This window comes from Diorhabda carinulata, chromosome X, assembly GCF_026250575.1.
Source record: "Diorhabda carinulata isolate Delta chromosome X, icDioCari1.1, whole genome shotgun sequence".
In the NCBI taxonomy this organism is placed as follows: domain Eukaryota; kingdom Metazoa; phylum Arthropoda; class Insecta; order Coleoptera; family Chrysomelidae; genus Diorhabda; species Diorhabda carinulata.
This window is the reverse complement of record NC_079472.1, coordinates 12,582,610-12,608,233: the sequence shown is the minus strand read 5'-3', so window position 1 is coordinate 12,608,233 and position 25,624 is coordinate 12,582,610. Positions and strand designations below refer to the sequence as shown.

Sequence of the window (25,624 nt, the reverse complement as noted above, 5' to 3'; positions counted from 1 at the left end):
TGACGTTTAAAATACACTGTGAAATTTTTATTAAAGCTTTTGTTTATTGTACAAAATTGAAAAATTATATATTTTCCTTAAAAATACATTTTAAGTTCACTTAAATATTGCGTCAACTTGGAAGATTCCTTCTATGTAATGAAATCGTCCTTGATTTAGACGAAGGTTTCGTTGTTTTCTTGTACGTACCCTGGTACGTCATGAACTGATTTTTGTAACTCGAGGAATTCGAATCTGCTACACTCCGACCGTCGCCTTCGTCTCGACGAGACATTTCGGAAAATGGAGAAATACGTTTCGAATCCAATTCTTCTTTCGCCTTACGTTCGGATCTGAAACACATTTACAAAATCATGATCATTAGAATACTCTATTTTCTTCCCAGTGCGGAACCAACAGAGTAGACATAACTTATTGTTATGGTCCTCCATTACCTCATCCTCCTTGGTGTTGGTCTCAGATTACAAACTTTTGTTGTGGGATATAGCTTTGTTGTTTTGCTGTGTAATGGAGCTGTCTAAAGAAGAAGTACTAACTTTGACACTGGTATCAGTATCTCTATTCTGGTTTCACTACACCACTAAGGAACAAGGAGCAATACTGTCAATTACAATCCAAAAGGACCTCTAGACCTTGAATCCTCCCAAAGACCTGATCTAGTTTGTGTTTTCACTATTCTTAATCCTCTAATCCTTACATAGATCAATGTATCGTCTTTCCAGGACCTTGAAATATAAGTGTTATTAAATTTACTCACCTCATCAAACTTTTCTTATTTTTGACTTCCCTTTCAAGTATATCTGCCGTAGTTAGATCAGAACTTTGGATTTGTTGAAGTGCGCTAGCATTTTCAGACAACCAAGGTTTGTTAGGTTTCGATATTTTGCAACTGCATTTGTCCGATTTGCATTTTTGACAAATTACTGGTTTCATTTCATCGTTAGTGTCTTCCTCGTCATCTACAACGTCTTCAAAAAGTATTTTTACGATAACTTTTATCGTATTTCTATCAATATCTTACCTATGTTGATATTTTCTAAAGCGGTATGGTCAATCTTCAAATTAGATACTTGTGAAGATTGATTCAATAACAACTTCGATAAGGGTGGTGCCAAACCTAGACCGATATTTCTTTCGTGATATACTTCGGATATTGTTGGTGTCAATTCTCTATTGATATGTCTTAATTGGGTTGCAAGAATCGTATCGTGTATAGCTGAAATATGAACAAAAATAAATGTCTTAGAACTCATGTGTTCAACCAAAAAAAATTGAAAAATCATTTCTTCCAAAGACCTCAAATAATTCAGAGAAAATTCATCAGTAGGTATAAACAGAGGAGATAATAAAGAGTAGAGTAAAAGTTACTAATGTTATTTGTATATAAAGAAGAAAAAGTGAACTAGACACACACCTAAATGTCGCTGGAGGAATGGGATCATCAGTTTTAGAAAAAAAATGAGACTAATTCTAAAAAATAGAGCCTCAACAAGCTGAATTGGTCAAAGATCTCCAAACAACCCAGAGAAGGTTGTAATGGTGAGTGTGGACGTAGTGGTAGTAAGCAGTGAGCTCAGAAAGAAGCTACAAGAAGGAGCAGTGAACATCAAATGTCTGTTTTGGTTAGAATTGACCAAGGAAGAGACCAAAATGTCGTTGGGGAAATGGAATTTTCAATTTTTAAAAAAAATGAAGCTTCAAAAAACTAAACTACACAAAGATCTCCAAACAACTGAGTAAAGAAAAGTTTTTTTTTAAATTTAGAAGCTGAAATAAGTTGAAACTTCTGGAACCATCGATAATATTCGTACTGAATACTTCGTTGACAACACAAGAGTGAAGATGATAAGTGAATTGTCGAAACGGAGTGTCAGGCAATGTAATGCGAGTCTTTAAGTATTGGGATTAAACAGTGAGAAAATGAAAAGGAAGTACATGAAATAGGAATGACGGATGGACCGTCAAAATGCGTATAAAAAAACCAAAATCGCTAAAAGGAGAAAAGTAACCAAATTGGAGTCATTTGTGACTATACCGTTAAATACAGATGATCATTACCATAAAAGTCAACTTACTCAATGAAGAACTTCCGGATTTTCCATCGGCTATATTCAAATCTTGTTCCGATTCTTCTTTATCGATGGAAGAAACTAATGCAACAGCATTATTATCACTATCTTCATCAGTTGGTGAAAAATACAACAATCTTTCGTTGGCAGGCAAAGTTTCTTCGCTTGGTAAAGTAATCGGCTTCCTGTTTTGATTCTGAACCGGATGGATATTTTTCGAAGGCGTCACTTCCGTACGAACGCTCAATCTATCGAAAGCGCTCAAAGGATTTCGAACTTTCTTATAAGATATTTTATTCTTGAGCGTTGCGGAAAAGAATTTAGCTTCCATTTTTTCCAGTTCGCTATCTGAACTATTCTCCAACATACCAACCGGAAGGTTATTGTACAACGGTAACTCGGATAGTGGTTGTATTCGAGGTGGCGGTAGGGGTGGTACCTTAAAAAAAGTTGTATATCGATGGAAATACGATTGACATTCGAGTAGTACCTGATTTTGTGCCTGTCTTCTTAAAATGGTGGCATGTCCGCTGTCCCAATCCGTTGCGGAACTCGTAGAACTCGAACTATCCGGTCTTGTGTCACTTTTACCGTCGCTGTGTGAGTAGAGGTGTCTTATTCTAGATTGATGAGCTAGAGTTAGTGCCATATTTTGATTATCGGACTGAAACAAAAATATATATGGCTCAAAGAATACTCATAAATAAATTTTGATAATCGAAAATAAATGACATAATCACAATAAAGAAAGAAATGTACATTAGAATATGGAAAATATCAATAAAAAACATGAAATCAAGATTATTTACGATGGAAATAAATAAATAAAAGCAACGGGAATAATATTATAACGCCCTCGGTTAAAAATAATGAAATTTGACGTTTCTGATTGTGTTAACTTATTGACCTCATCCTGTAGTACGGAAGACTTTCAAAGATTCGAATGTTCTGGAACATATGTGGATTTATATATACAGAAAAGTGACGAAAGTAATCAAATAAAATGTGTTTTCATACTTTGTATATTACCTGGAGGACCACCGGAGGGCTTGGGGTAAAAGCAATATCCGAATCTTCACCAGTCGGTCGTGGTAGTGTTAAATTTTTCCTCGATTTATTATCCAAAGTCGATTTTCCATCGGTAGGATTTGCCGTTCGTCCGTCCGGTTCTCCTCTTCTTCTAACGTAAGACGTAAACGCGCCACCACCTAATCTTTTACTGCAAAAATTAACCACCATAAAAAAAATTCGATAAATAAATCCCAATGGGATTTTTACCTTGGTAAGACCGTTCGAGAAAGTCCTAAAGGTAAACGAGGCATCGACTTAGTAGACGGCGTCGAGGAGGTGCAAATGTTTAATTCGTTATCGGAATGAGAAAAATCATCATCGATAGAAGCCAATGATTCGAGACTGCTCGATGAATCGATTGTTAAACTTTTGGGTGCTTCTTGAGTATCTGGAAAAATAATATTTTTAAACCTAAATTAAAAAAAAATTAAATTGCTTACCGAATAAAGCTAATAATGCTTGCATTGTAAATTGGATATTTCTCCTATTGGCTTGTTTGCCGGTTCTTAATGTTACTTTATCTTGGCCGACATCTATCAAATCGAATCCTAATGATGCAAATAACTCATGACAACCAGGGACTCTCCATAATCTGCAAATATGAAGATGATAAGAAACGATAAAGACAATAAAATCATAAAAGTTATTTTTATATGGTACTCCAAGTAGAAGAAAAACACTATAAGTCACAATGGAATAAACAGTGAAGAAGAGAAAACAATAAGTGAAACTAGTTTGGATAGCCAAAAAAAAAAGAGACCAAAGAAACATAAGGAAACAGTACAAGATACGTGAAAGCACAGAGACTCAATTGGTTACATAAGATTATTCCGTAGCCTAAAATGTGGTCCAAACCAATGAAGATCTGAATAAAAGAGATAATTGTGAATTGTGAAGAAAATATCACAAAAATATAAAAAACTATAGAGAAAAATATTTTAGAATGAAGGTAAGCCTCTAAAATTATTTTTGCAATAATTAACAAAAAGGAAGAAGAAGAAGTAGGAAATAGTCAAGCGAAAGATAGTAAAGGGAAAAATAGGGAAGATTATACTAAAAAAAAACAATAAAACAGGTAAGATAAATAAACGAACAAGAAGAAGAAGTGAAAAATAATCAAGGGAAAGATAGTAAGGATAAAATAGGAAAGATGATATCAAAACATGACAAATCAAAGAAAAGCACAAAGTCTTAACTGAACTGGATACAAATGTGACTTTAAAGTAGATGTCGATCAAGATAAACGTGAAGGAAGAGATAAAGGACGATAATTGTGGGAAAAATATGACTAAAGTAACTATGAGAATATAACAGTTCAATGATTAAGGAAGAAGAAAATAGTTAGAAAGAAAGATAGTGAGGCAGATTGGACTAAAATAAAGAAATAAAATAAGCCAATATAGGTAAAAGCACAAAGACTAAACTGCTCTGCATACATAAAATTCCAATGCAGCTTAAAAGAAGATGCAGATCAAGGTAAATATATAAAGAAAAGGGATAGAGGGTAATAATTTTACATTAGAAGCAAAAAACTGAACCAAAAAGAAATTATAGAGAAAAATAAGTCAAAATAAAACTGATGTACCTCGAAAGACTGAGAAAAACTTGGGAGGTTCAACGTACTGTACACAAATATCGATAGATGTATCTATGGTATAGAAGAAGGGATAAAAGAAGACCTGGAGGACGATAAAATTGTATCCACGTCATAATTTTAAGGATGAAACGACTTTATGATCATAACAATTACCTGACGTGAAGTGCTACATCTACACTATCGTTTTCCACTCCTTTCGACGAATATTGAGCTAAAGCTGATTGAATAACTCCGATAATGTCATCGGCAACTTCAGGATTTGAGGTTAACTTAGACAGAGCTTGAATAGATGTACCGGATAGACCTAAAACGAAAAACTGGTTTAGTAAAAGTGATTGAAAAATTGTATATTTACCTAAAAGAGCTTGTAGACTCGCCGAGCATTGAGTTAATCTCTCATCCAAATCCGATTGAGGAAAAAATACACTGCTGGGTATACCGTTAGATGCAGGTTCGAATCTAAATCCGACCGACATCAACAATTCTTTCCAACCCCCAACAGAACCAACCTTGAAAGTTTTTATTAGTAATATTAGTGGAATAATCAGTGAATAAACGACTTACTTTATTTTCTATCGATTTCTGGGTGGTATACATCGCATTTTTTTGTCCCCTATGGATCCTCTGTAGGCTTTTTTCGACTAAATGTAGAGTAACTCTCAAGGCGTCTCTGCATTTGTCCGGGTACTTCAATAATTCGCAAAGTGCTTGTCCCATCAAGGCCACTTTACTCGACAATCTCACGTTGGAACCTATCAAAACGAATCCAGCCCAATTAGCCGGATGAGCGAAGTGTTTGGTGTGTTGAACGGTCTGCATCGCTTCGACCAAGGCCCTGTTTAATAAAAAAAATATTTATTTTCGTTTAAGGAGTTTATGAGGATAACAGCTCACCTCGCTGCTCTGGTACCTTGAAGCAGGGCGGAATAAAAGGCTCTTAATAATATTTTGGTAGCTGTATCAGGTACTGGCCATAAGGATACAAGAACCGATTGGGCTCCTGCGGCTAACAGTGATCTAACTAACGCCACTAATCCGTCTGACGTCGCCCAACCTTGTGGTTCTCTTGTATGGGAAGAGCTTATCTAAAATTACATTCATTCATATGAAACGTTGATTTTTTTAATTATGAATATTGATAATTACTGTTGCTGATGATTTGATTTGACATTTGTCAAACCTTTTCAGCCATAGCATTGGAAAAGCAAATTTACAACCAAATTAGAATTGGAAAAGCCCATTTATAACCATATTAGCTTTGAAAGGCCAATTTTCAACCGTATTACCATAGGAAACGCCTATTTGTAACCAAATTAGAATTGGAAAAGCCAAATTTCAACTTTATTTGAATTAAAAATGCCAATTCTCTACGAGATTAGCATTGGAAAAGCTAATAAGTGACCAAATAATATTGTAAAATCCAATTTTTAACCATACTAGTATTAGAAAAACAATTTTTGACCATATAGCATTGGATTATTCAATTTTTAACCATATTAACATAAGAAAAGCCAATTTTTAACTATATTAGCATTAGAAAATCCAATTCTCAACCGTAATAAGAATGGAAAAGCCAATAAGTGTCAAATAAACCTGGAAAACACATTTGTAACTATATTAGTATTGGGAAGGCAATTTTCAGCCATAAAAGCATTGGAAAAGCCAATTTTCAATCATATTAGCATTGAAATATCCAATCTGTAACCATACTAGCATTGGAAAAGTCTATGTGTGACCAAATTAACTTAAATATGCCAGTTTTGTCTAAATTAAACCCAAAGTAAAATTTTGATCAAATTGAAAACAGAAAAAGTCGATCTGAACTTAAAATGTCGAAATATCGACTAAATAACAAAAAGAAAATTCAAAGTTTGTCCAAAGTTATCATATTTAAAGTTATACCAATTGTTGTCGAACCTGAATTTCAAAAAGCCATTTTTTTGACAAAAGTCAATCAAGATCAGTCAATTTTCGACTAAATTAAAATAACAAAATCCAATTTTCAACCAAATTAGATCTATCTTTTAACTTTACGCCCTTCCGGCTACCCGGTACGATACAAGAGAAAATATATAATTCAAATAATACAGCAAAAAAATTTTAATAATCTAAGTTATTTTAAATAGTTAAAATTACGATAATATCTCATGCTGAATGAATATACATACAACTACTAGCCTAGCGGAGAGTTTCAGAGACAAGATATCAGCGGCGCTAAGTAAAAATTCCGAAATAGGTGGTAGCTCCACCGACACCGATAATTCGTTATGTTCCGCCTCATCGATATTAGCCTCCGAAACGTACAACCTCTTCGTTTGACTCTGTTCCATAACCTACAATAAAACTATTCAATCACGAATCCCAACCTAAATCACCTCTCATCAAACCTCTCCAGGACTCAACACCAAAGAAGACAATTTCCACGAGACGTGCGTGGCGAAATGAATACATTCCGCTTCTTGTATCTGATTTAAAACTTGTTCTTTTGTAGCTGAAGATCCGACCAGAGCTTGAGTCTGTAATAATTCCGCCACCATCGTCGCTTCTTGTTCAGATTGCGGTATATCTTTCCAACCCCAATGGTCTGTAACTGTAAGGGGTAGATTCGGATTTCCTATCACCACGCTCCTAACAGATTCGTCTTGTTTCCTCAATCTACTAGAACGTAGAGTGGCTAAATTCGGTACGACGAATATGGAGAAACGTTCGCACAAATATTCGGAATTTTCGTTGGCGGATCGGAGTAATGGGAACGGTACTAAATATAGATCGCCTTCCAGTACCAAGATCAGTTCCCTGCGGTTGGTACCGTCCTTCGGCGTCGATTTGGTCGTTAGGTATTCTTCGAAAGGTTGAAGTAGCATCGTGTACAGGGTGTGTAAACAACTGGGACCTTTCCAATTTTGTCTTACGCCTAATCTAGTGGAGCCTTGAGTGCTTGCGCTCGATCTGGTACTTCCTGAAATAAGAATAGAATTAATTATGGATATATCTACAAATGTATACGTGGAAAAGTCGACGTTTGAACAAAATAAGTTCGGAAAAACCGATTTTGGGTTAAAATAATTTTGAAAAAGCGAATATTGAACGAATTATGATTGGAAAAGCCAAATTTTTAACGAATTAAATCTTGAAATGCCACATTTTGATCGAATTGAAATTTGAAAAACCATTTTATGACCAAAACACAATTAGAAGAGCCAAATTGTGACCAAATCAATCTTGAAAAGGACAATTTTTGTCCAATTTAAATATGGAAAAGCAAATCAGTATTTAGAAAGCCAAATTATGAGTAGATTACTTTAGAAAAACCAATTTGTGACCATAATAAGTTCGGAAAAATCAATTTTGGATCCAAATAATCTTTGGAAAAACGAAATTGCTAGAAAATTAGTCTTGGAAAGATCAATTTTCATGCAAAGGCAACAAGGAAATGAAAATTAAAATTGAAAAAGTTAAATTAAACTTAGAAATCCCAATTCTTTTCCAAACTACCTTCAGACAAGTCAATTTTTGATCAAATTGAAATCAGAAAAGTGAAATTGATCTTTGAAAGTTAAATTATCGACCAAAATATAAAGGTAAAAGTTAATTTTTGACCATATTTAAGTTTTATGTTCAAATTGACCTCTAAAAGCAAATTTTAAAATTGGAAAAGCGTTAATTTGAGTAAATTGAAAAAGAAAAGCCAATTTTTGACTATTTAAGCAAAAGGAACGCCAATTATGAAACGAGTTAAAAATGGAAAAGTCAATAAATAACAAATAATATTGGAAAAGCAAATTTATAACTATATTAGCATTGGAAAACCAATTTTTAGCCATATTAACATTGGAAAAGACAATTTTCAACCTTATTAGCATAGGAAAAGCAAATTGGTAAAAAAATTAGAGTTGGAAAAGCCCATTTGTAACCATATTTGCATTGAAAAATCCAATTTTCAACTATATTAGTATAAGAAAAACCAATTCTCAACCAACTTAAAAATGGAAAAGCCAATAAGTGACAAATAACCCTGGAACAAACATTCATATCTATATTAGTAATGGAAAACCAATTTTCAACTATATTAGTATTAGAAAAACCAATTTTCAACCAACTTAGCAATGGAAAAGCCAATTTTCAATTATATTTGGGTCGGAAAAACCAATTTTCAACCTCATTAGCATTGGATTAATATATTATATTATAATTAATTACAGATATATCTAGAAATTAATGTATTTTACCTTGAAGGGATGCTACAGATCCTCCTACGCTACCTAAAGAAAACAACGAACTCAACGAATAATTACTGGAGTTCATGAGGTGTTGTCGATTCACCATTCTGAGAAAACCCGTACGTTCTGATAGGGTCTCTTCGGCGTGGTCTTCCGATATAGTAGGACAAGGTGATATTTCAATACCGAGACTATCTCGAACGGAATTTACTAATTTTTCCAATAGACCGGTACCGGATGGTACAGGATCTACGTTTTCACAAACCGAATTATCAGACGTTTCGGTTAATGGAACGTAATGGAATTTAACGACTCCTGAAATATGAAAAAAAAATTACATAAATTAGAATCAAAAAGTGACGCGGAAGAACAGCAAAGTGGGCTGCTTAAGAACTGAGGTGAGAAAGCAGTTCAGCAATGCGAAGAATTACGGTAAACTATGCCAAGGAACTCAGAAAATCTGATAGAAAAGCTCGGAGATAGTTTTGTGAGGTAAGACATGAGTTAGCACCAGCATAATATCTCGAAAGTGTCCTAACCTCAACCCATTCAAAAGGAATTGTAACCACTACTAAAACCAATCGGACAATATGACAATAATGAACAAGAAAGTTAAGAGGTTCACTTTTTCTGGCACAGAAACTGTAGAAATATTCTGGCACAAAAAATTTGATTGATTGAGAGCTTCCTAGCCTTAGGGGCGCTGCTGAATCCACCTCCATTTCACATTATTGTGAAAAAAAGGCACACTGGCTAATATAGACAGAAATATCAAAGTCAGGAAGTCTGACAGATCCCCTAAGGTTTCTAGAATTGATGTTATCAGTTATCAAATGTACAGAGTAATGAACACAGACATTGCAATAGAAATGGTCAACAATAACCGCCAATTACTGTTCAATAAAAATCTCGAAATGTACTTTTTTGACAGACGGGAGCTGGATTGGGCATTTGTGGAGTAAAATACAGACCCGTCATACCACTAGGAAGGTTATTCACTATTATTTTTCGAAATGTTTAGAAACACGATATTAAACGGTTGTAGTCTCATTGGAGAAACACTTCAGGACACTCCAAGACTGAAACAACAAAGATTCATAACGATATCAGTCGAGGAAATTCTTTAGATGTCAAGAAAAGGCATCAAACTGTTGGAGTTTCATTGGAAAAACACTCCAAGATTAAGACATCTAAAACTCATAATCATATCAGAAAGGAAATTCTTTAGATGTCAATAAATGGCATCAAACTGTTGGAAGTTTCATTGGAGAAATACTCCAGGACACTATAAGACTATAACAACAAAAATTCATAACTACAGCAGCCGAGGATCCTCTCCAGAAGTCCAGAAACTAAATTAAACTGTTGGAGTTTCACTGGGGAGCCCCTCCAGAACCAAGTCAACAATAATTCATAACCACAGCAATCGAGGATCATCTCAAGAAGTCCAGAAATGTTATTAAACTGTTGGGAGTCTCACTAGAGAACCACTCCAGAACCAAGTCAACAAAAAGACGATAGGCATGGCAGAGGACGACAATTTCAGATTCCGCGGGCAAGTCTTGGAAATCATTTCATCAAAAGGCTCAAGTACCTCGAAGAAATCGCCCAAGAAAAAATAGCTTTCTTTAAGAGAAATCTACAGACTTCTCAACTGATACGCTTATGAAACTTTTGGATTCTTTTAAACCTGGAGTATCTCTATATATCTTATCCTTTAGTCCTACATTCAGTTTTTTTGTTAATGTGACTGTCTGCTTCTTGGTAACGGCATTAATGTAACCTTTAATTTTTTTTTTCTTTTTTCACCTTAAGGTGAAGAAGAAATAGGTTCAGCAGGGCCTCTAAGGGTAGGATAGGTTATTATTACTCCTGTAACCACCAAACAAATGATGGGGATGTAAACATGGATTTGGTAGACCATATTAGGCTCAAAACTCTACCGCAGTGGCTTGTTACCAGATAAAACAGCGTTAAGATGAAAATACGTTAAATTTGGGGGACGGTGGAGCTTAGGAATCACGTTGGAATGTCAAAAATCAATCTCGTAATTCTACTCACCTTTAGTAGGTAAAATAAGCCAAGCGTATAAAAATCCCGCTGCTATACTGTAATATAAAACAGTGGCCCTTTGCCTGTTCACTATATCCTTGATTAGATCTAAATTGTTCATCCTGAATTCTTCTAATCTGTTATTCCTAGTTTTTGATTTTGAATCGGTCAAACCTTGACGTTCCAATAACAGATCGACGAAAGCTCTATTCCTACCACGTTCCGCCATCAACAAAGCTTCTTCGTGCCTATTTAAACCTAAGAAATTTTTTTTTCAAATTTTGTTTATTCAAATTATTTTAGTTACTTACACACTAAAACCCTTTGTAAAACTTGATAGCTTGTCGATTGTAGTTCGAATAAAGATAATTTGTAATCTTGTGTACTTTTCGTGTCTCTGCGGATATCTTCTAATAGATGAGTGGTTATTTCGAGTTGTTTTTTAGATCCTTCCAAATCACCGTTCCTCCATAGCGCTAGACCCAATCTATTCCTTATTTTAGCCTAAAAATTTTCATTATTTATACTATATAGACATTGTATATTATAATACCTCTTCATCTCTTCGTCCTAAAGATTCGGCGATGGTTAAACCTTGTGTTAAAAAGTTAACAGCTTGTGTACTGTTACCTAAAAGTTGATGTACCCTTCCTAGTGAACTGAAAGCTACTGTTTTTGCTAATTGGTCGTTGGTGGATGAGGCTATCGATAAATGTTGTTGCTGGTATCTGATAGCTTCTTCGAAATTACCCAAAGCTTCGTATACGGCACCTTAAAATTGAAAATAATTAATATTTCTTTCTTGTTGTGGATACTGGATTGATACCTAAATTTCCACAAGCTCTACTTTGTAAATTGGGCAATTCTAATTGTTCCGTTAGTTCTAATTCGTTCATGTGGTACCTCAAAGCTGAAGAATACTCCCCCATTTGGAAACAAACTAAACCCAATCCGCAAATGGCATCGGATTCCATTACTTTATCACCTAAAATATTAAATTAGTCTAATAAATTTTAAATATAAACAAAAGTTTATTAATTAATCAGTTTTGTATATAATTTTTTTAATGAATAATTTACTATAGTTGTATAAAACTGAAGTTCACTGAGTAGTTCAAATTTACCTCTCGAAATCCACAAAAGAGAGTCGATAAAAGTTTGGGGGTCTCTGTTCTAAAGCATGTTATTTGGTTATTAACAAACATAACAATCTTATATAATTTTTTTATCAAAATTTGCTACTCCAAAAGATCCTAGGACATATCAGGAAGGTAGCACGAATAGAAGGAAGGTTTTATCTACTCTATACTCAAAATTTACTATTCAGATACATCCTAGAGTAGATTCCCACAGTAGTTCAAATGTACCCACCGAAATCCACAGATTATTCAATAGATAGTCGATAAAAGTTTGGGAACCTCTGTCCTAAACGTTGTTACTTGGTTAATATAAAACTGAAAAGACTCTCATTCACTTTTTATTGAAATTTACTACTCCAATAGATCCTAGAACGTATCACAGATACATCCTAGAGTAGATTCCCACAGTAGCTCAAATGTACCCATCGAAAACCACAGATTATTCAATAGATAGTCAATAAAAGTTTGGGAATCTGTGTCATAAGACATGTTACTTGCATAATGCGATACTGGAAACACTTTTATGCCCAATTTATCAAAATTTGCTACTCCAAAGGATCCTAGAACATATCAGGAAGATAGTACGAATAGAAGGAAGGTTTTATCTACTCTATGCTCGAAATTTGCTATTCAGATATATCATAGAATAGAGATTCCCACAGTAGCTCAAATGTACCAAATAAATGAGACCGAAAAAATAAAGGATTTCTGGTTTTGAATAACATATTTTGTCGGTTTTACGCTGTATTGTAACAAGAAGGAACAATTGAATATTCTCTAGATTACACTGAGAAAAGGTTTATTAGAAATATGAAATACCTGATATTCAAAACGAAATTATAAAAATAGATAAAAATATTTGGTTTTTCACATTTAATGAATATCCCAACTACGTGTGGCCCTATTACTAGACTTTATGAAAAAGTGATTGTTTAAATAGCTCAATAGGGATGCAAAAATAGTTTCGTCAAAATTTCTTCCAAACAACAAATATAATTTTAAAAATAATGATTTGAAATACATTTCATTTAAAATTCAATTTTTTTTATTATAAAAATATAAATTTTTCTTAGTGCAGTGATTAGAATTTGTTTCCTCGGAGTATTCTGATAATTTAATTATATCTCTCAGCTACATCTAACTAGAATTAAGCTCATTATAATAATAAGAATTAAAGATTCCTAACTTTCGTTTCCATTTTGAATATTTTTGGCGGGATGTATGTGATTATGGAAAAACAAATAACGGAAAGAGCAAAAGAACTTTGTCTCAACGATGAAAAAGTTTTAAAACAGACATTTAGAATAAAAAACGTAAAATATCATCACTCAACTAACCCAATTCCAAAGCGATATTTCTTTGTTGTTCGAGACATGATACCGCTTGTTCCAAATTCCCTAAAGTAGCGTGTAATTGACCCAATTCTCCATAAGCGGCAGCTTTAGCGTCCAAATTACCCAATTCGTGCGAAACCACTAATCTCTTCTCCAAACAAACTAGAGCTTGTTGGAGATTCCCCAAAGACCTCTGCGATTGTCCTAAAAAACAAAATCAACAATCTAATTATGATAATAATCAATTTACCAATTACCTAATCCTCTATAAGCTCTCTCTTGATCTCTAGAGCTCTTCAATTTAAGCGATATGGCGAGATATTGTTCATGGCACTTAACGGATTCTTCGGGATCTCCCAAAGCGTCGTAGCAATCCCCCAAACTACCGAAAGCTCTCCCTTTATCTAATAGCGCCGTTGGAGTATTCAATCGTTCCAAAGTGGCAAGTTGTTGTTCGAAATAACCAATGGCGTCTTCGTAATGTCCCATATTCAACCTGGAATATCATATGATTATATAAATCAATAATTATATCGTGTATACATACCTGGCTATGCCTAAATTTCCATAAGCTTGTGCTTCGACGGCGCAATCTTGTAGCTCCTGAGCTCTTTCTAATTGTTCTTGATAGCATTTGACGGCGTGCGTGTAGTTACCCAGAGCCATGTGGACCGCACCCAAATGCCCGTGGGCTCGACATTCACCGGATAATTCGGACATTTCTTGTCTAAGGGTTAGTTCTTGGGTATGGTATCCTAATGCTTTGTCGAATTTTTTTATCAGTCTATGGGATGTACCTAGGGCTCCACAAGCTGCTGCTTCCATACTTCTATCACGATTACTTCTAGCTAAAGCTAACTGTCTATGATACATCTTAATAGCTTCTTCGGGTTCTTCTAATTTGATTAGTACGTCACCTATGTTACCCAGTGCCCTGAATTTACCTGAAATTTCAATAAATTTTTAATTAAAATTAAAAAGGTTCAATTATTACTTGCATGTTACTTGGTTAGTATGACATAGAAAAGAAGGGAGGTTCATCTACTCTATACTCAAAATTTACTACTTAGAAAGATCCCAGATTAGAGATTCACAGAGTAGTTCAAATGTTCCCACGAAGTTCAAAGGTTTCAAAAGCAGGTTACTTGTTTAGTATGACACCCAAGAGATTTTTAATCACTTTTTATCAAAATTTGCTGCTCCAAAAGATCCAAGAGCATCTTTTAAAAGAGGTACAAATAGAGGAGAGGTTCATCTACTCTATGCTCAAAAATTGCTACTCAGATAGATCCTAGAGTAGAGATTCACAGAGTAGTTCAAATGTACTCCTAGAAATCCACAGGTTACTCAGCTGAGAGTTGATAAATGTTTGGGAGCCTCTCTCCAAAAGCATGTTAGTTGGTTAGTATGACACAGAAGAGACTTTTTTTCAGTTTTTATCAAAATTTGCTGCTCCAAAAGATCCTAGAACATTTTACGAAGGTAGTACAAATAGAGGAAATGTATAAATACTACTCTATACTCAAATTTTGCTACTCAGATACATCTTAGAATATAAATTCCCATAGTAGTTCAAATGAGCATTTCCACAGTTTTTCTACCCTATACTCAAATTCTGCCTTTCTAATGCTTAGTTGGAACCATAAAAGTTCATTCTGATAGTCGAGCAGTTGTCAAAGTACTGATTTCCCATGTCATTCATATGAAAATGCCCAAAAAAATTTGTTGAAAATGCCAAGACTAACTCAGTCTGGATTTCTAATCACACAGGGATCAAATGGAAGACTGAATAAAATGGAAAATAAATACTGGATCCCTACACTTTCTAACTGGCTTATATGATATTGGGACCTCAAGAAACACTTATTGCAAAAACTAAGCAGTGCAGTACTGGGAGAAGGATAAAACTTTCGATAACTAGTTCTAGAATGCAAACAGCCCTTTTGGCATTGCTTATCGGTTTTGAATGTGAAATATGCGACAATTATGATGAATGATGCTAGTAGTTCAAAAAACTGAACAAGAAATTATTAAATAACCCTCTAATAACAACTCAACGTTGAATTATTATTACAAATATAAATCAAATGAGTAGTTCAAATGAACTAAGGGAAAAAACGAATCCTTCACTAACTATCCATTCAAAGTTTTTTAAAAAATATGTTTTCATTAGAGTTGGATATGATTTGAAATACGATTATAATAAATCATACGAATAGTTCAAACCAACCAAAGAAAAATTTAATCTTTCCTGTATTCAATATTTTCCTTCAAGTTTTGAATATAATGCGTATGACAAATGTTATATATCGAATTAGTAGTTCAAACAAATCAAGAGAAGAGAAGAATTCTTCTGTACCCAACCTTAATATTATTTTTCTTGTGTTCGTTCTTCAGATTTATTTATAATCTAAAAACATAATTATAATGAAACCTAGGAGTAGTTCAGATGAACGAAGTAGAAGAATGAATCCTTCATTATCTCTAGAAAAATGCTTCTACAGGAAAGATTTAAAAAAGTATGAACTGAACGAAAAGTAGTTGGATGGTGCTTTTTGGGACTGGAATAACTGACGAGTATAGATTCTGCAAAAAGGGCAAAATTCCTGTAAATCCAGTTTCTAAAATCCTTCTACACGGTAACATATACAAAAAATGTTTTATATAAGAATCTAGTGGAAACGGGGATGTAACTTTGTTCAAATCAACTCAGATACTGTAGAAAAGGAGGAAATAATAGACCTCAGGACTTTTCTACTACCAATTGCTGCTGATATCCTTTCAATTCAAACAAAAATTCCTCACCTGCTAAATTATTGGTCATATGTGCTATTGCTAAAAAATACTTTTGGCATTCCAAAGAAGTATCTAATTGTCCTAGAGCCAAATGTGCCAATCCTAAATTACAATAAGCCCTGCCCATATTCATCTTGTCTTGTAAATCTTTGGCTAAAGCTAAATCTTGATCATAATATCGAACAGCTTCTTTATAATGTCCTATACAATAATGAGCGTATCCTGAAATGATATATTAATTAAAACAAAATATTATGAATGTTTTGTTATCAATTTACCTAAAAAATGACAAGCTTTGGCTTCTCCTTCGACATCAGAAAGTTCCTGTGATATCATTAAATATTGTTCATAATACGGTATGGCTTCAGTGAATTCAGATCTGGAACTCAGACAATTCGCTAGATTTAATAAAGCGCAAGCTTCCCCAACGGCATCTTTAAGATCTCTCGCAATTCCTAAAAAAATATAGTTGCATCTATATCAATTATGAGGATGATTAATACAACAAATATAAATCATATCCAGTAACTATCCTTTCAATGTTATTCTTAATGTATTTTTTCCAGATTTCTTCATAATTTGATAGATAATTATAATAAATCCTACGAGTAGTTCAAATTAACCATGGAGACAAACAAATTTTTCACTAACTATCCATTTAAGGTCATTTTTAAGGCTTTCTTCAGATTTCGATACAATTTAAAAACATAATTATAATAAATCCTAGGATCAAATGTATCAAATAAAAAAATAGTTCACTAAATTCAAATATTAACATCAATATAAATCATATTATAGTACTTTACCTAAGTGAGCTCTATAATGCAACAAAGCCATATCGTGAGCTCCTAAAGCTTGATAAGCAACTGCCAGATTACCATGAGTACTAGCCTCAGAACTTCTATCGTGCACTTCCTTGCTTATAGTAAGCTCTTGTTTGTGATACTTGATAGCAGATTCGTAAAAACCGGCTGCCGAATAAGCATTTCCAATGTTTCCGTAAGCTCTACCCATTCCGGCTCGATCTTGGAGATTCCTTGCTATAGCCAAATGTGCTTGATGCAATTTCAGAGCTGCATCATATTCACCTGTAAAAATAAGACTCATTACATATCAGATCAATTAATGGTAAATTTCTGTTTAAGTACCTAATAATTGATACACGATTCCCAAGTTTGAACAGGCTCTTCCTTCTCCAACTTTGTCTCTAGTTGCCAGAGCGACGTCTAGTTGTCTTTCGTGCCATTGTTTAGCTTGTACGAAGTCCCCAGCACATCTCGAGGCGTGTCCAAGACCGGCATAAGCTCGAGATTCTACAGATCTAAAAAAAATTAATAAATAAAGAAATAAACAACAAAAATTTAGTTTTTACTCACTTGTCTCCAATAGCTTGTGCTAAATGCAACACTTTCTCATGATAAACAATAGCTTGTGAAAAATTTCTTTTGTAATGATGACTAGAGCCTAAATTACTATATGCTCGAGCTTCTTCTACCTAAAAATATTTTTTTGTAGTGTAAAATAAAAGAAAATTGTTATTTCTATCATTTAACATAAAAAGTCGAGGATATTTACATTGTTTTTAAAATAAAACACAATTTTCTTCGAAAATTATTAGAGACAACAGAATACACTGAGAAAACAAGCTATATTTTATTTAGAAATCTAGTTGCGTTGATTATTTCATTATTGCAATATCTTACTTGGTTTCCAAGTCTTCTAGCAATCCTTAAATGTTGTGTATGACAATCCACTGCTGAATCAAAATCTCCCATTGCTAAATAAACTGCACCAACATTACCAATTTCTCTGGCTTCTTGTAACTTATCGCCCATTTGCTTTACCAATTGAACGCATTGTTTATGGGATGCTAGGGCGTTCGGATAATCTCCTATGGCGGTATAAACGTGACCTAAAGACGTTAAAGCCGCAGCTGCAGCTTGTGTATCCTATATGAAATAGATACACTTGAAAAAAACTTTTATTCAAAATTGTGAGGAAATAAAACAATCTATTTTATAATATAGTTTCTGTAATGAAAATAAATCGACTTGGTAACACCGGTGACGTAAAATACTGAAACATTTTCATATATTAAGGCCATTTATAAAAATAACAAAATACCCCGATCGCCCCCAAAACTAAATTACATAAAATTTGTTTTCCTCAAAATTTGCGTCATAAATTATATCTAATGAATTCTTTTAGTATATATAACAAAGATTTTGATTTTTTATCAAGAATTTTGTGTAATTTAAGAAAATATATACAAAATTACAATTCGAAATTTTCCCGGTTTTCAACGCCATTTTATTTTATAGAAAAATCAAAAATATAAAGGTACAATAGAGGCATAGATAAAACTTATTTTTGATAAAACACAGATAAAGTACGTTTTTTTCATTAGTAATATTAAATTTTAAAATAAATTGATAAGTATTTAATGTTTTTTCGACACCATAATCATAAAAAACAGAATTAAACGTCGCACTATTAAATTTTAAAATTTTTTGAAAATTTGTATATATTTCGTTAGTTAAACCTCTACGGTTTTACTTTATCTATTGGATTCTATTGAAAGGAATCGTTCAGCTGTCAATCGAATTATAGGTTAAGAATAACAATTTTCACGAATTTTAAACGTAGTGACTTATTCCCCGATCCCAAATACTCACTTTGCATTTCATAGCTAACACTAGTTGGTATCTGTGAGCGGTTAGAGCTTCTTTGAAAGACCCTTGGCTGAAATAAGCCGAACCTAAATTGCCGTGAGCCCTGCATTCTCCGGCAGTATCGCCTAAACTTTTAGCTATAGCCAGATCTTGCTGCATGTACCTACATAAGAACGAATCAAAATAAAAAATCAAGTTTCACAGAGATAATTAATGTAAAAAGTAAGTAAATTCCCTTAATTTCCTACTTCTTAAACTGTTTTTTGATTATGTTATAAATAGTATAAATAAATCGATAAATTCGTTAAAAAAAATCGAAAAAAAAGTAAATCAATATTCCTAGAGGGATATAAATATATATAAATATATTATATATAATATATATATATATATATATATATAAATATATATATATATATATATATATATATATATATATATATATATATAAATATATATATATATATAATATATATATAAATATATATATATATATATTATATACAGAAAAAACTTACCCAATTGCTTGATCTAATTGATTCAAAGCCCAATGTGCAGAACTTAGTGCACTAAAAACTGAACCGCGCAATTTTAAAGAACAAGAACCTATTCTTAAAGCCGATTCCAACACAGTTACTGCAGAATGATATAAACCAGCAGCCAAAAGTTCCTACATAAAAAAAATAAATCAATAAAGTATTAAACTCAACAAATATGAATTGTTTACTTGTCCAACAACGGAAATAAGTACAAAAGGACTCTGGTCCAATTTCATAACCTCCAATTGTTCCAAAGTAGGTGCTAGATTATGCCTTAATGGAGATTTTATAGATGCCTCGACCAAACCAGCTAGGAGTTGTTGCGATGTCGGATCTTGAGCCAATCCTTGACTAAAAGCTGCCAAGGCGTCTCCGTGTCTACCCAGACACTGCAAAGCGACGCCTTGTCTGGAAATATTGTGAAATTACGGTAAAGTCGATAATTTGTGTTCGAAATAAGAATAAAGTGACTCAAAGTTGAATATCTTTGATGGGACAATCAGTGTAACAATTTATAAATATTACAATGTATTATTTAAATATATAGAAGATTTGGGATAAAAATGAAGAAAATACATAGAAGTGGACATAAATATTATATCTTGAGGCACCAATCAGCAACATTAGTATTCAAAATTAATTTTGTAGATACATAGCATTGGTTAATTCAGCTTATAATAGTTCAAATGAACCAAGGGAAAGAACAAATCCTCCTCTAACTATACATGCAAGGTTATTCTTAAGATTTTCTTCAGATTTCAATATGATTTACAAGATAATTGTAATAAATCCTAGAAGTAGTTTGTATGAACAATAAGAAAAAAAAGATCCTCCACTATCTCAACGTTTTTTCAGATTTCCTAATAATTTAAAAACATAACCACAATAAATCTTTGGAGTAGTTCAAATGAACCAAAAGAAAAACAAATCCTCCACTATCTATTCAAAATTGTTCTTAGTGTTTTCTTTGGAGTCATAATAAACCCTAGGAGTAGTTCAAATGTTTCATTAAATTCAAATATTTACATTGATATAAATCATTTTATGGCAATTTACCTAAGTGAGATCTGTAATTACAGTGGATTATCGGGTTAAATACAAGATTTGGGATAAAAATGAAGACATAAAAAATTTCAATACAGAATGTATGAACAAAAACAAGTTTCTACACAAAATTAGCGATTCCAATTGGTTTTATAAACTATAGCCCTTCATTCCATGTCTCATATTATTTAAAAAATCACTTTAGATACAAAGATGGCACTAACATTTCAAAAATTTATTATTGAAACAACATATTGTGTTTGTTATGTAAATACTGCAATTTGATGATAAGGAACATTTCATCACTTACCTGAAATAAGCCTTCGGCCACGTAGGACACAGATCTCTTGCAGTAATGGCATCTTGTAGTGCCTGGGCGAATAGACCCTGTTTTAATTTGGCTGCTGATCTATTGGAATATAATATGTGGTTAGTTGGATCTAGCTGTAGGGCATCTGTGTAAAGGGCCACAGCTGTAGCGAAATCTCCACTTTGGCAAGCTGCATTTGACTGGCGAACCTAATGGAATATTACAAAAGAATCATTAAATTAAATAGGAGAGAAATGAAATCTTTTGAATATTTTCGACTAGTCACCTTTTCGAGAAACAATGTTCTACTGGCAGCTGGTAGTTCTGTTGTACCTTCTGGTTCAACCTGAAATTGGAATTATCGATGATATGACGATAATTAAGATAATTAAATTAATTAAACACCTTAAATCTCACTACATTTTAATAAAAATATATGTATAGGAAACACAAGACTCGTGGCTGTCGACAGTGTTGCCATTATACATATGACGTTTTGGAACAATTCATCACCATCATCAAGAAAAAGATTTATGTAAAATTGACTAAATTACAGATTTAATTCAATAAAATGTTATTCGACTTATACCATGTTTGATCAAAAATTAAAAATTATTTAATAATTAATAGTGCCCATAGATAGATACACTACCGGTCAAAAATTTTTGCCCACCCTATAGTTTTCGTGATACATAATTTTTTACGTGTTTGTATTAAGCCAGGAACCAGCGGAGAAAAATGTTAAAATTGTAGAATTTTGTTAATCAACGTCGATTTTTTCGAAAAATTGGATTTAAGCTATACTCTCTCCCTTTTTCAAAATCTACTCTATGCCGAAGGGTGCTTTTTGTTTTTAGGGGTGAAAATTTTTTATAATTCCTCGACTTTAGCATGTATTTCAGTAAAGTACAGTTGAATGAATTATTAGATCTGTTGTAAGACACTACTTTCTGACTTCCATGTAAATTGGGTTGAGGTCGGGTGATTTAGAGGGCCAAATCATTACTATCAGTACTTTGTTTCTATCCAATTCTTCCAAATACTCTTTGCACAGCTTCGATTAATGCTTGGGATCGTTGTCATGTCGAAAGGTGGATGTTCTGCCGATTAGGCGCTGGCCAGAACATACTACATTTCCCTTTAATATTTTTTTTATAACCGTTCTTCAAAATCTTTCAATTTTGACCAGAGTTCCAGTCTTCTTCCAAAACATCCTCAAACCATCAATCATCCGCCGTCTTCGACACTACAAATGGATCTAACATGCGTTCTTCCTTTGACCTGCGCACAAACACTCTACTTAAACCCAAAAACCTCAAACTTTCATTGTTTTCACCAACAAAAACAATTCGTGTACGAACTTCACAATAATATGTCTTGGTGCATTGAGTATAAATCACAGAACGTTGTTGCGTATCACAGGGCTAACTGGGACTAAACTACAATCATAAACGCGGAAGAAATAATTCACAGTTAAACCCAATGGTGGATCGAGGCATATCTGAAAATTTTTTTTTCGGAATGACGTTGACGTTTTCCCGGAAAGAGCTAGAAGTCGTACGATACTAAACCTGGTTGAAAGAGCGATCAAAATTGTACTTTTATATATAGTACCCTGACAATTGTCATAGCCGTTAACTAGTTTTGAAATTTCTTTAGTGATACGAATCTGTCATCGTCAAAAACTGTGTTTTCATTTTTGGTAAGGTGTGAAAATAACTAGGTGCAAAATCTGGTGGGATTCTAAATTGTAGTGGGCGTTTTAAATATAAATATCGAGAAAACTGACTGCGAGGACAGGTTTCATTTGTACTGAATAGGTACTGCTCATATAGACACACATTTAGAATGTAATTTAGCAAAATTATACATATAGTATATTGTTTATCTTCATTTGATACATCTTTTTTGTCTCTAGCTTCTTCTTTTTTATATTCTTTTGGTTCGATAAATTTTTAATCAAATTCTCTTTTGTTGACGGAAAGGTATCACGAAAGTGGACACACTCTGTATATCAGAAAATCTTTTATGGTATTAAAAGATGCGTAATTTTCAATGGGAAATAAAACCGATATCATATTTCCCAGACACAATATAATTTCAAAAAAAAAATACGTCATATAATAAAAGCTGTCTTCCGCACAGGAAGTTGCGGTCGGAATCCGGTACTCCGGTGCAGAATAGGGTATCATTATCTACCTACTCAGATCGACGTACCTGCGGTATCACGGTACCAACAAAAAATATTTATAAATTAGAAAGAGGGCTCATTGCCGTTGCGGTTTCCTTTGAACTTAAGAAAACATGATACCCATCATAACGTGACTTCGGTTCCAAAGGAAATATTAAAAAGGTTGGTACGCACTCGTAAGTATCTTTTTTGTAAGGATTAAGGCGGATCTTCATTGGGAGGAATGTTTGATTGCTTTTTGGAAACGAACCTTGTAGTTTTTCAACAATATATTTTCGTTTTTTTTTATATATTAGATCCGATAAGTGACGATCATATTCAAAATTATTATAGCGGGCGTCACAATAAAAATGAACTTCGGTTATACGACAGAAACCTACAGCTGTGCGTCGAAAATTTTTTTATTTCTATTAAAATTCTATTTTGACCTCTTCTAACAATTTAAAATTGTACGTTTTTGTATTAATAAAAATTTTAGTCTAAACCAAAATGTTTTCTTTTTATTCTATAGTGGTTTGTATCGTAAACTAATAATAAATCGTCAAGAAAAGGGGTAAGAGATGTGGATTAAAGCTCTAAAGAGGGGTTCTTTGAAAGGAAAAAAAGTACATTAAGAGGAAATAATTATTAAGAATTACATATATTAAAATGTGTTTTACATTACAAAAAATAAATAATCTTACCTTTCTTGTAACAACAAAAGCATATTCATTATGTTTTTCGTATATACTTTGTCAGATTTATAATATCCGTAAGAACACTTTTGAGAATACTTTTTGTCCGTGTAACTTAAGGTAAAATATTAAAACTGTGAGGATCTTTATCATCAATTATTTTAAAGTTAAATTCAGTTTTTAATTCCATAATAAACACTTGAGTTATTTATTTCACTAAAAGCACTGTTTTGATACACAATTTTTCGATTTAAACAAAACATAACGTCCCTAAAATCACTTGAGACTTAAAAATGGTATATTGGAGGTAAATTAATTATATACTTAAAGATTACTTTCAAATAACCTCAAAAATTCAATCCAAAATAAGCTCAATCGATAAGTCGATAATCCAAAATGGCTGACTGTTAATATCAGCTGTTACAAAATAATCGATTGTTTATTGAGATTTATTATGTCTAAAAATTCATGTTACGGCATTATTATCTATACTATAAAAAAACTTTTGTTTTAGAACACAATACTAAGAATTATCACACGATAATTATTTTCTAATTAATTAGCAGATATAAAATAATAAGAATATACTGTAATATTTTTGAGCAAATAATTTAAAAAATTATTCATACAATACAGTAACAGTAGATACTTTCAAATAATTCTATCAATCGTGTTTGGATTATTAATATAAAAAGATTTTTTTTGTGTACTTTTATAGAAAAATAAACAAAAAAACTAAGAAAATTCTATAAAAAAAATTAACTAGGAAATAAAATAATTAGATTTATTGTTAAATGTAATTAATGTGAATATAGGTTATATATAGACACAAATTAGATACTTCTGAATGATTGTAGGGACGCGTATGAAGATACTTCGAAGATCACATCAATATAGATATATTTAAAAAAAGTTTTCACATTTTTTTAATTAGTAAACCCGATTATTTCGACTGTATATGATTGGTGAGCTTTGTTTCACCTAAAACTTTAAAATTTCCAATCAAATACACTACTTTCTCTCAAGTTCGGCATTTTTTAAAACATTCTTAGTCAATAATCGACGTTTATTTTGTGAATATAACTGTTAGCTATCGATTTATTAAAAAAAAAATGTAAATTTATACTTTGCCTATTACTGAATTTCGAAATCATCGTGTTAGTACAGTGGCTCACGAACAAACACTGTTAAAAGACGAACAACAAAAACATTGTACTCGATCTTCAAATACCGCTTTAATTTTTATTTTGAACGATAACCTCAAAATTGTAGATTTAAACAAGTTTTCAATTAAAACTACCCTAAAGATTATATCCAGTAAGAAAAATCACAACAATTTCTTTTAAATTATCTATTTAAAAAAATATAACTAAGTGTTACTAACCTCTGTAAAATCTCTATGCGACATATTCCACGCTGAAAATATCTTTCGAAAATCATATTAGCTTTTCAATAAAATGTTTATTAAATATTATTTCCACAATCACGTTTATTTAGTTAAAATTTCGTCGCGAGACGATACGTTTCTTCACATTTTAACTTTTAACTCCAACTCGTACCAAAAAACTGCACATTCCAGCTATTATAAAGAGAAAAAAACTCAATGCACTTTTTTTATTCACGTTCCACATAAACACTGTTAAAATCCTTGAATTATAATGTAAACACCGATAGAAATATATTTTCTCAAAGTTTTACTGAATTTCCAGTAAATTCTTCAATTTACACAAACGAAATAAATAACTGTAATTCCGATATTTACTCTTTGCACGCATTCTTTAGCTCTCTACGGCCATCTTTGAGGTTGGAATGCAGGTAATGCCTTCGCAGGTGATTTGATTTAGTCAGTACGAGATCGGCTTTTGTCTTTTACCTGAGAGAAGAAAGAGACATGATGACGTGGTACGTGGTAAGCGT

At 32.7% G+C, this 25,624-nt stretch overlaps 1 protein-coding gene across 5 annotated transcripts; it reads right to left on the bottom strand.

The window, feature by feature from the left end:
• Nucleotides 1–12: 12 nt before the first annotated feature.
• Nucleotides 13–25,624, bottom strand: LOC130901034 (tetratricopeptide repeat protein 28). Of its 5 annotated transcripts, none has more exons than XM_057812104.1 (34): nucleotides 25,092–25,624; nucleotides 21,129–21,188; nucleotides 20,843–21,051; nucleotides 19,677–19,896; nucleotides 19,468–19,619; nucleotides 18,953–19,112; nucleotides 17,981–18,226; nucleotides 17,654–17,772; nucleotides 17,426–17,598; nucleotides 17,084–17,365; nucleotides 16,556–16,732; nucleotides 16,287–16,499; nucleotides 14,029–14,425; nucleotides 13,739–13,977; nucleotides 13,485–13,685; nucleotides 11,836–11,994; nucleotides 11,563–11,780; nucleotides 11,321–11,513; nucleotides 11,019–11,267; nucleotides 8,967–9,272; nucleotides 7,125–7,696; nucleotides 6,906–7,070; nucleotides 5,632–5,822; nucleotides 5,302–5,572; nucleotides 5,093–5,246; nucleotides 4,891–5,041; nucleotides 3,581–3,732; nucleotides 3,348–3,528; nucleotides 3,099–3,288; nucleotides 2,560–2,733; nucleotides 2,076–2,508; nucleotides 1,022–1,216; nucleotides 758–959; nucleotides 13–332 (listed from the first exon to the last, which is right to left on the bottom strand). In XM_057812104.1, the coding sequence occupies exons 1-34, from the start codon at nucleotides 25,113–25,115 to the stop codon at nucleotides 113–115; spliced, it is 7,248 nt and encodes a 2,415-aa protein (XP_057668087.1). In that variant the 5' UTR covers nucleotides 25,116–25,624; the 3' UTR covers nucleotides 13–112. The 5 variants fall into 5 exon arrangements, with proteins under 5 accessions (XP_057668087.1, XP_057668086.1, XP_057668083.1 ...); XM_057812103.1 differs by having other exon boundaries at nucleotides 758–968; nucleotides 25,092–25,603; XM_057812100.1 differs by having other exon boundaries at nucleotides 758–968; nucleotides 3,087–3,288; nucleotides 25,092–25,585.

What these genes read in the sequence shown, in the direction of transcription:
- LOC130901034 (XM_057812100.1), bottom strand. Translation starts at nt 25,115, where the DNA reads ATGTCGCATAGAGATTTTACAGAG. An exon ending in TAGGACGAAGAGATGAAGAG is followed by an intron (nt 11,514 to 11,562) that starts GTATTATAATAT and finishes GAAAATTTTTAG; the next exon opens with GCTAAAATAAGGAATAGATT. An exon ending in AATAAGAAAAGTTTGATGAG is followed by an intron (nt 333 to 757) that starts GTGAGTAAATTT and finishes AATGTGTTTCAG; the next exon opens with ATCCGAACGTAAGGCGAAAG.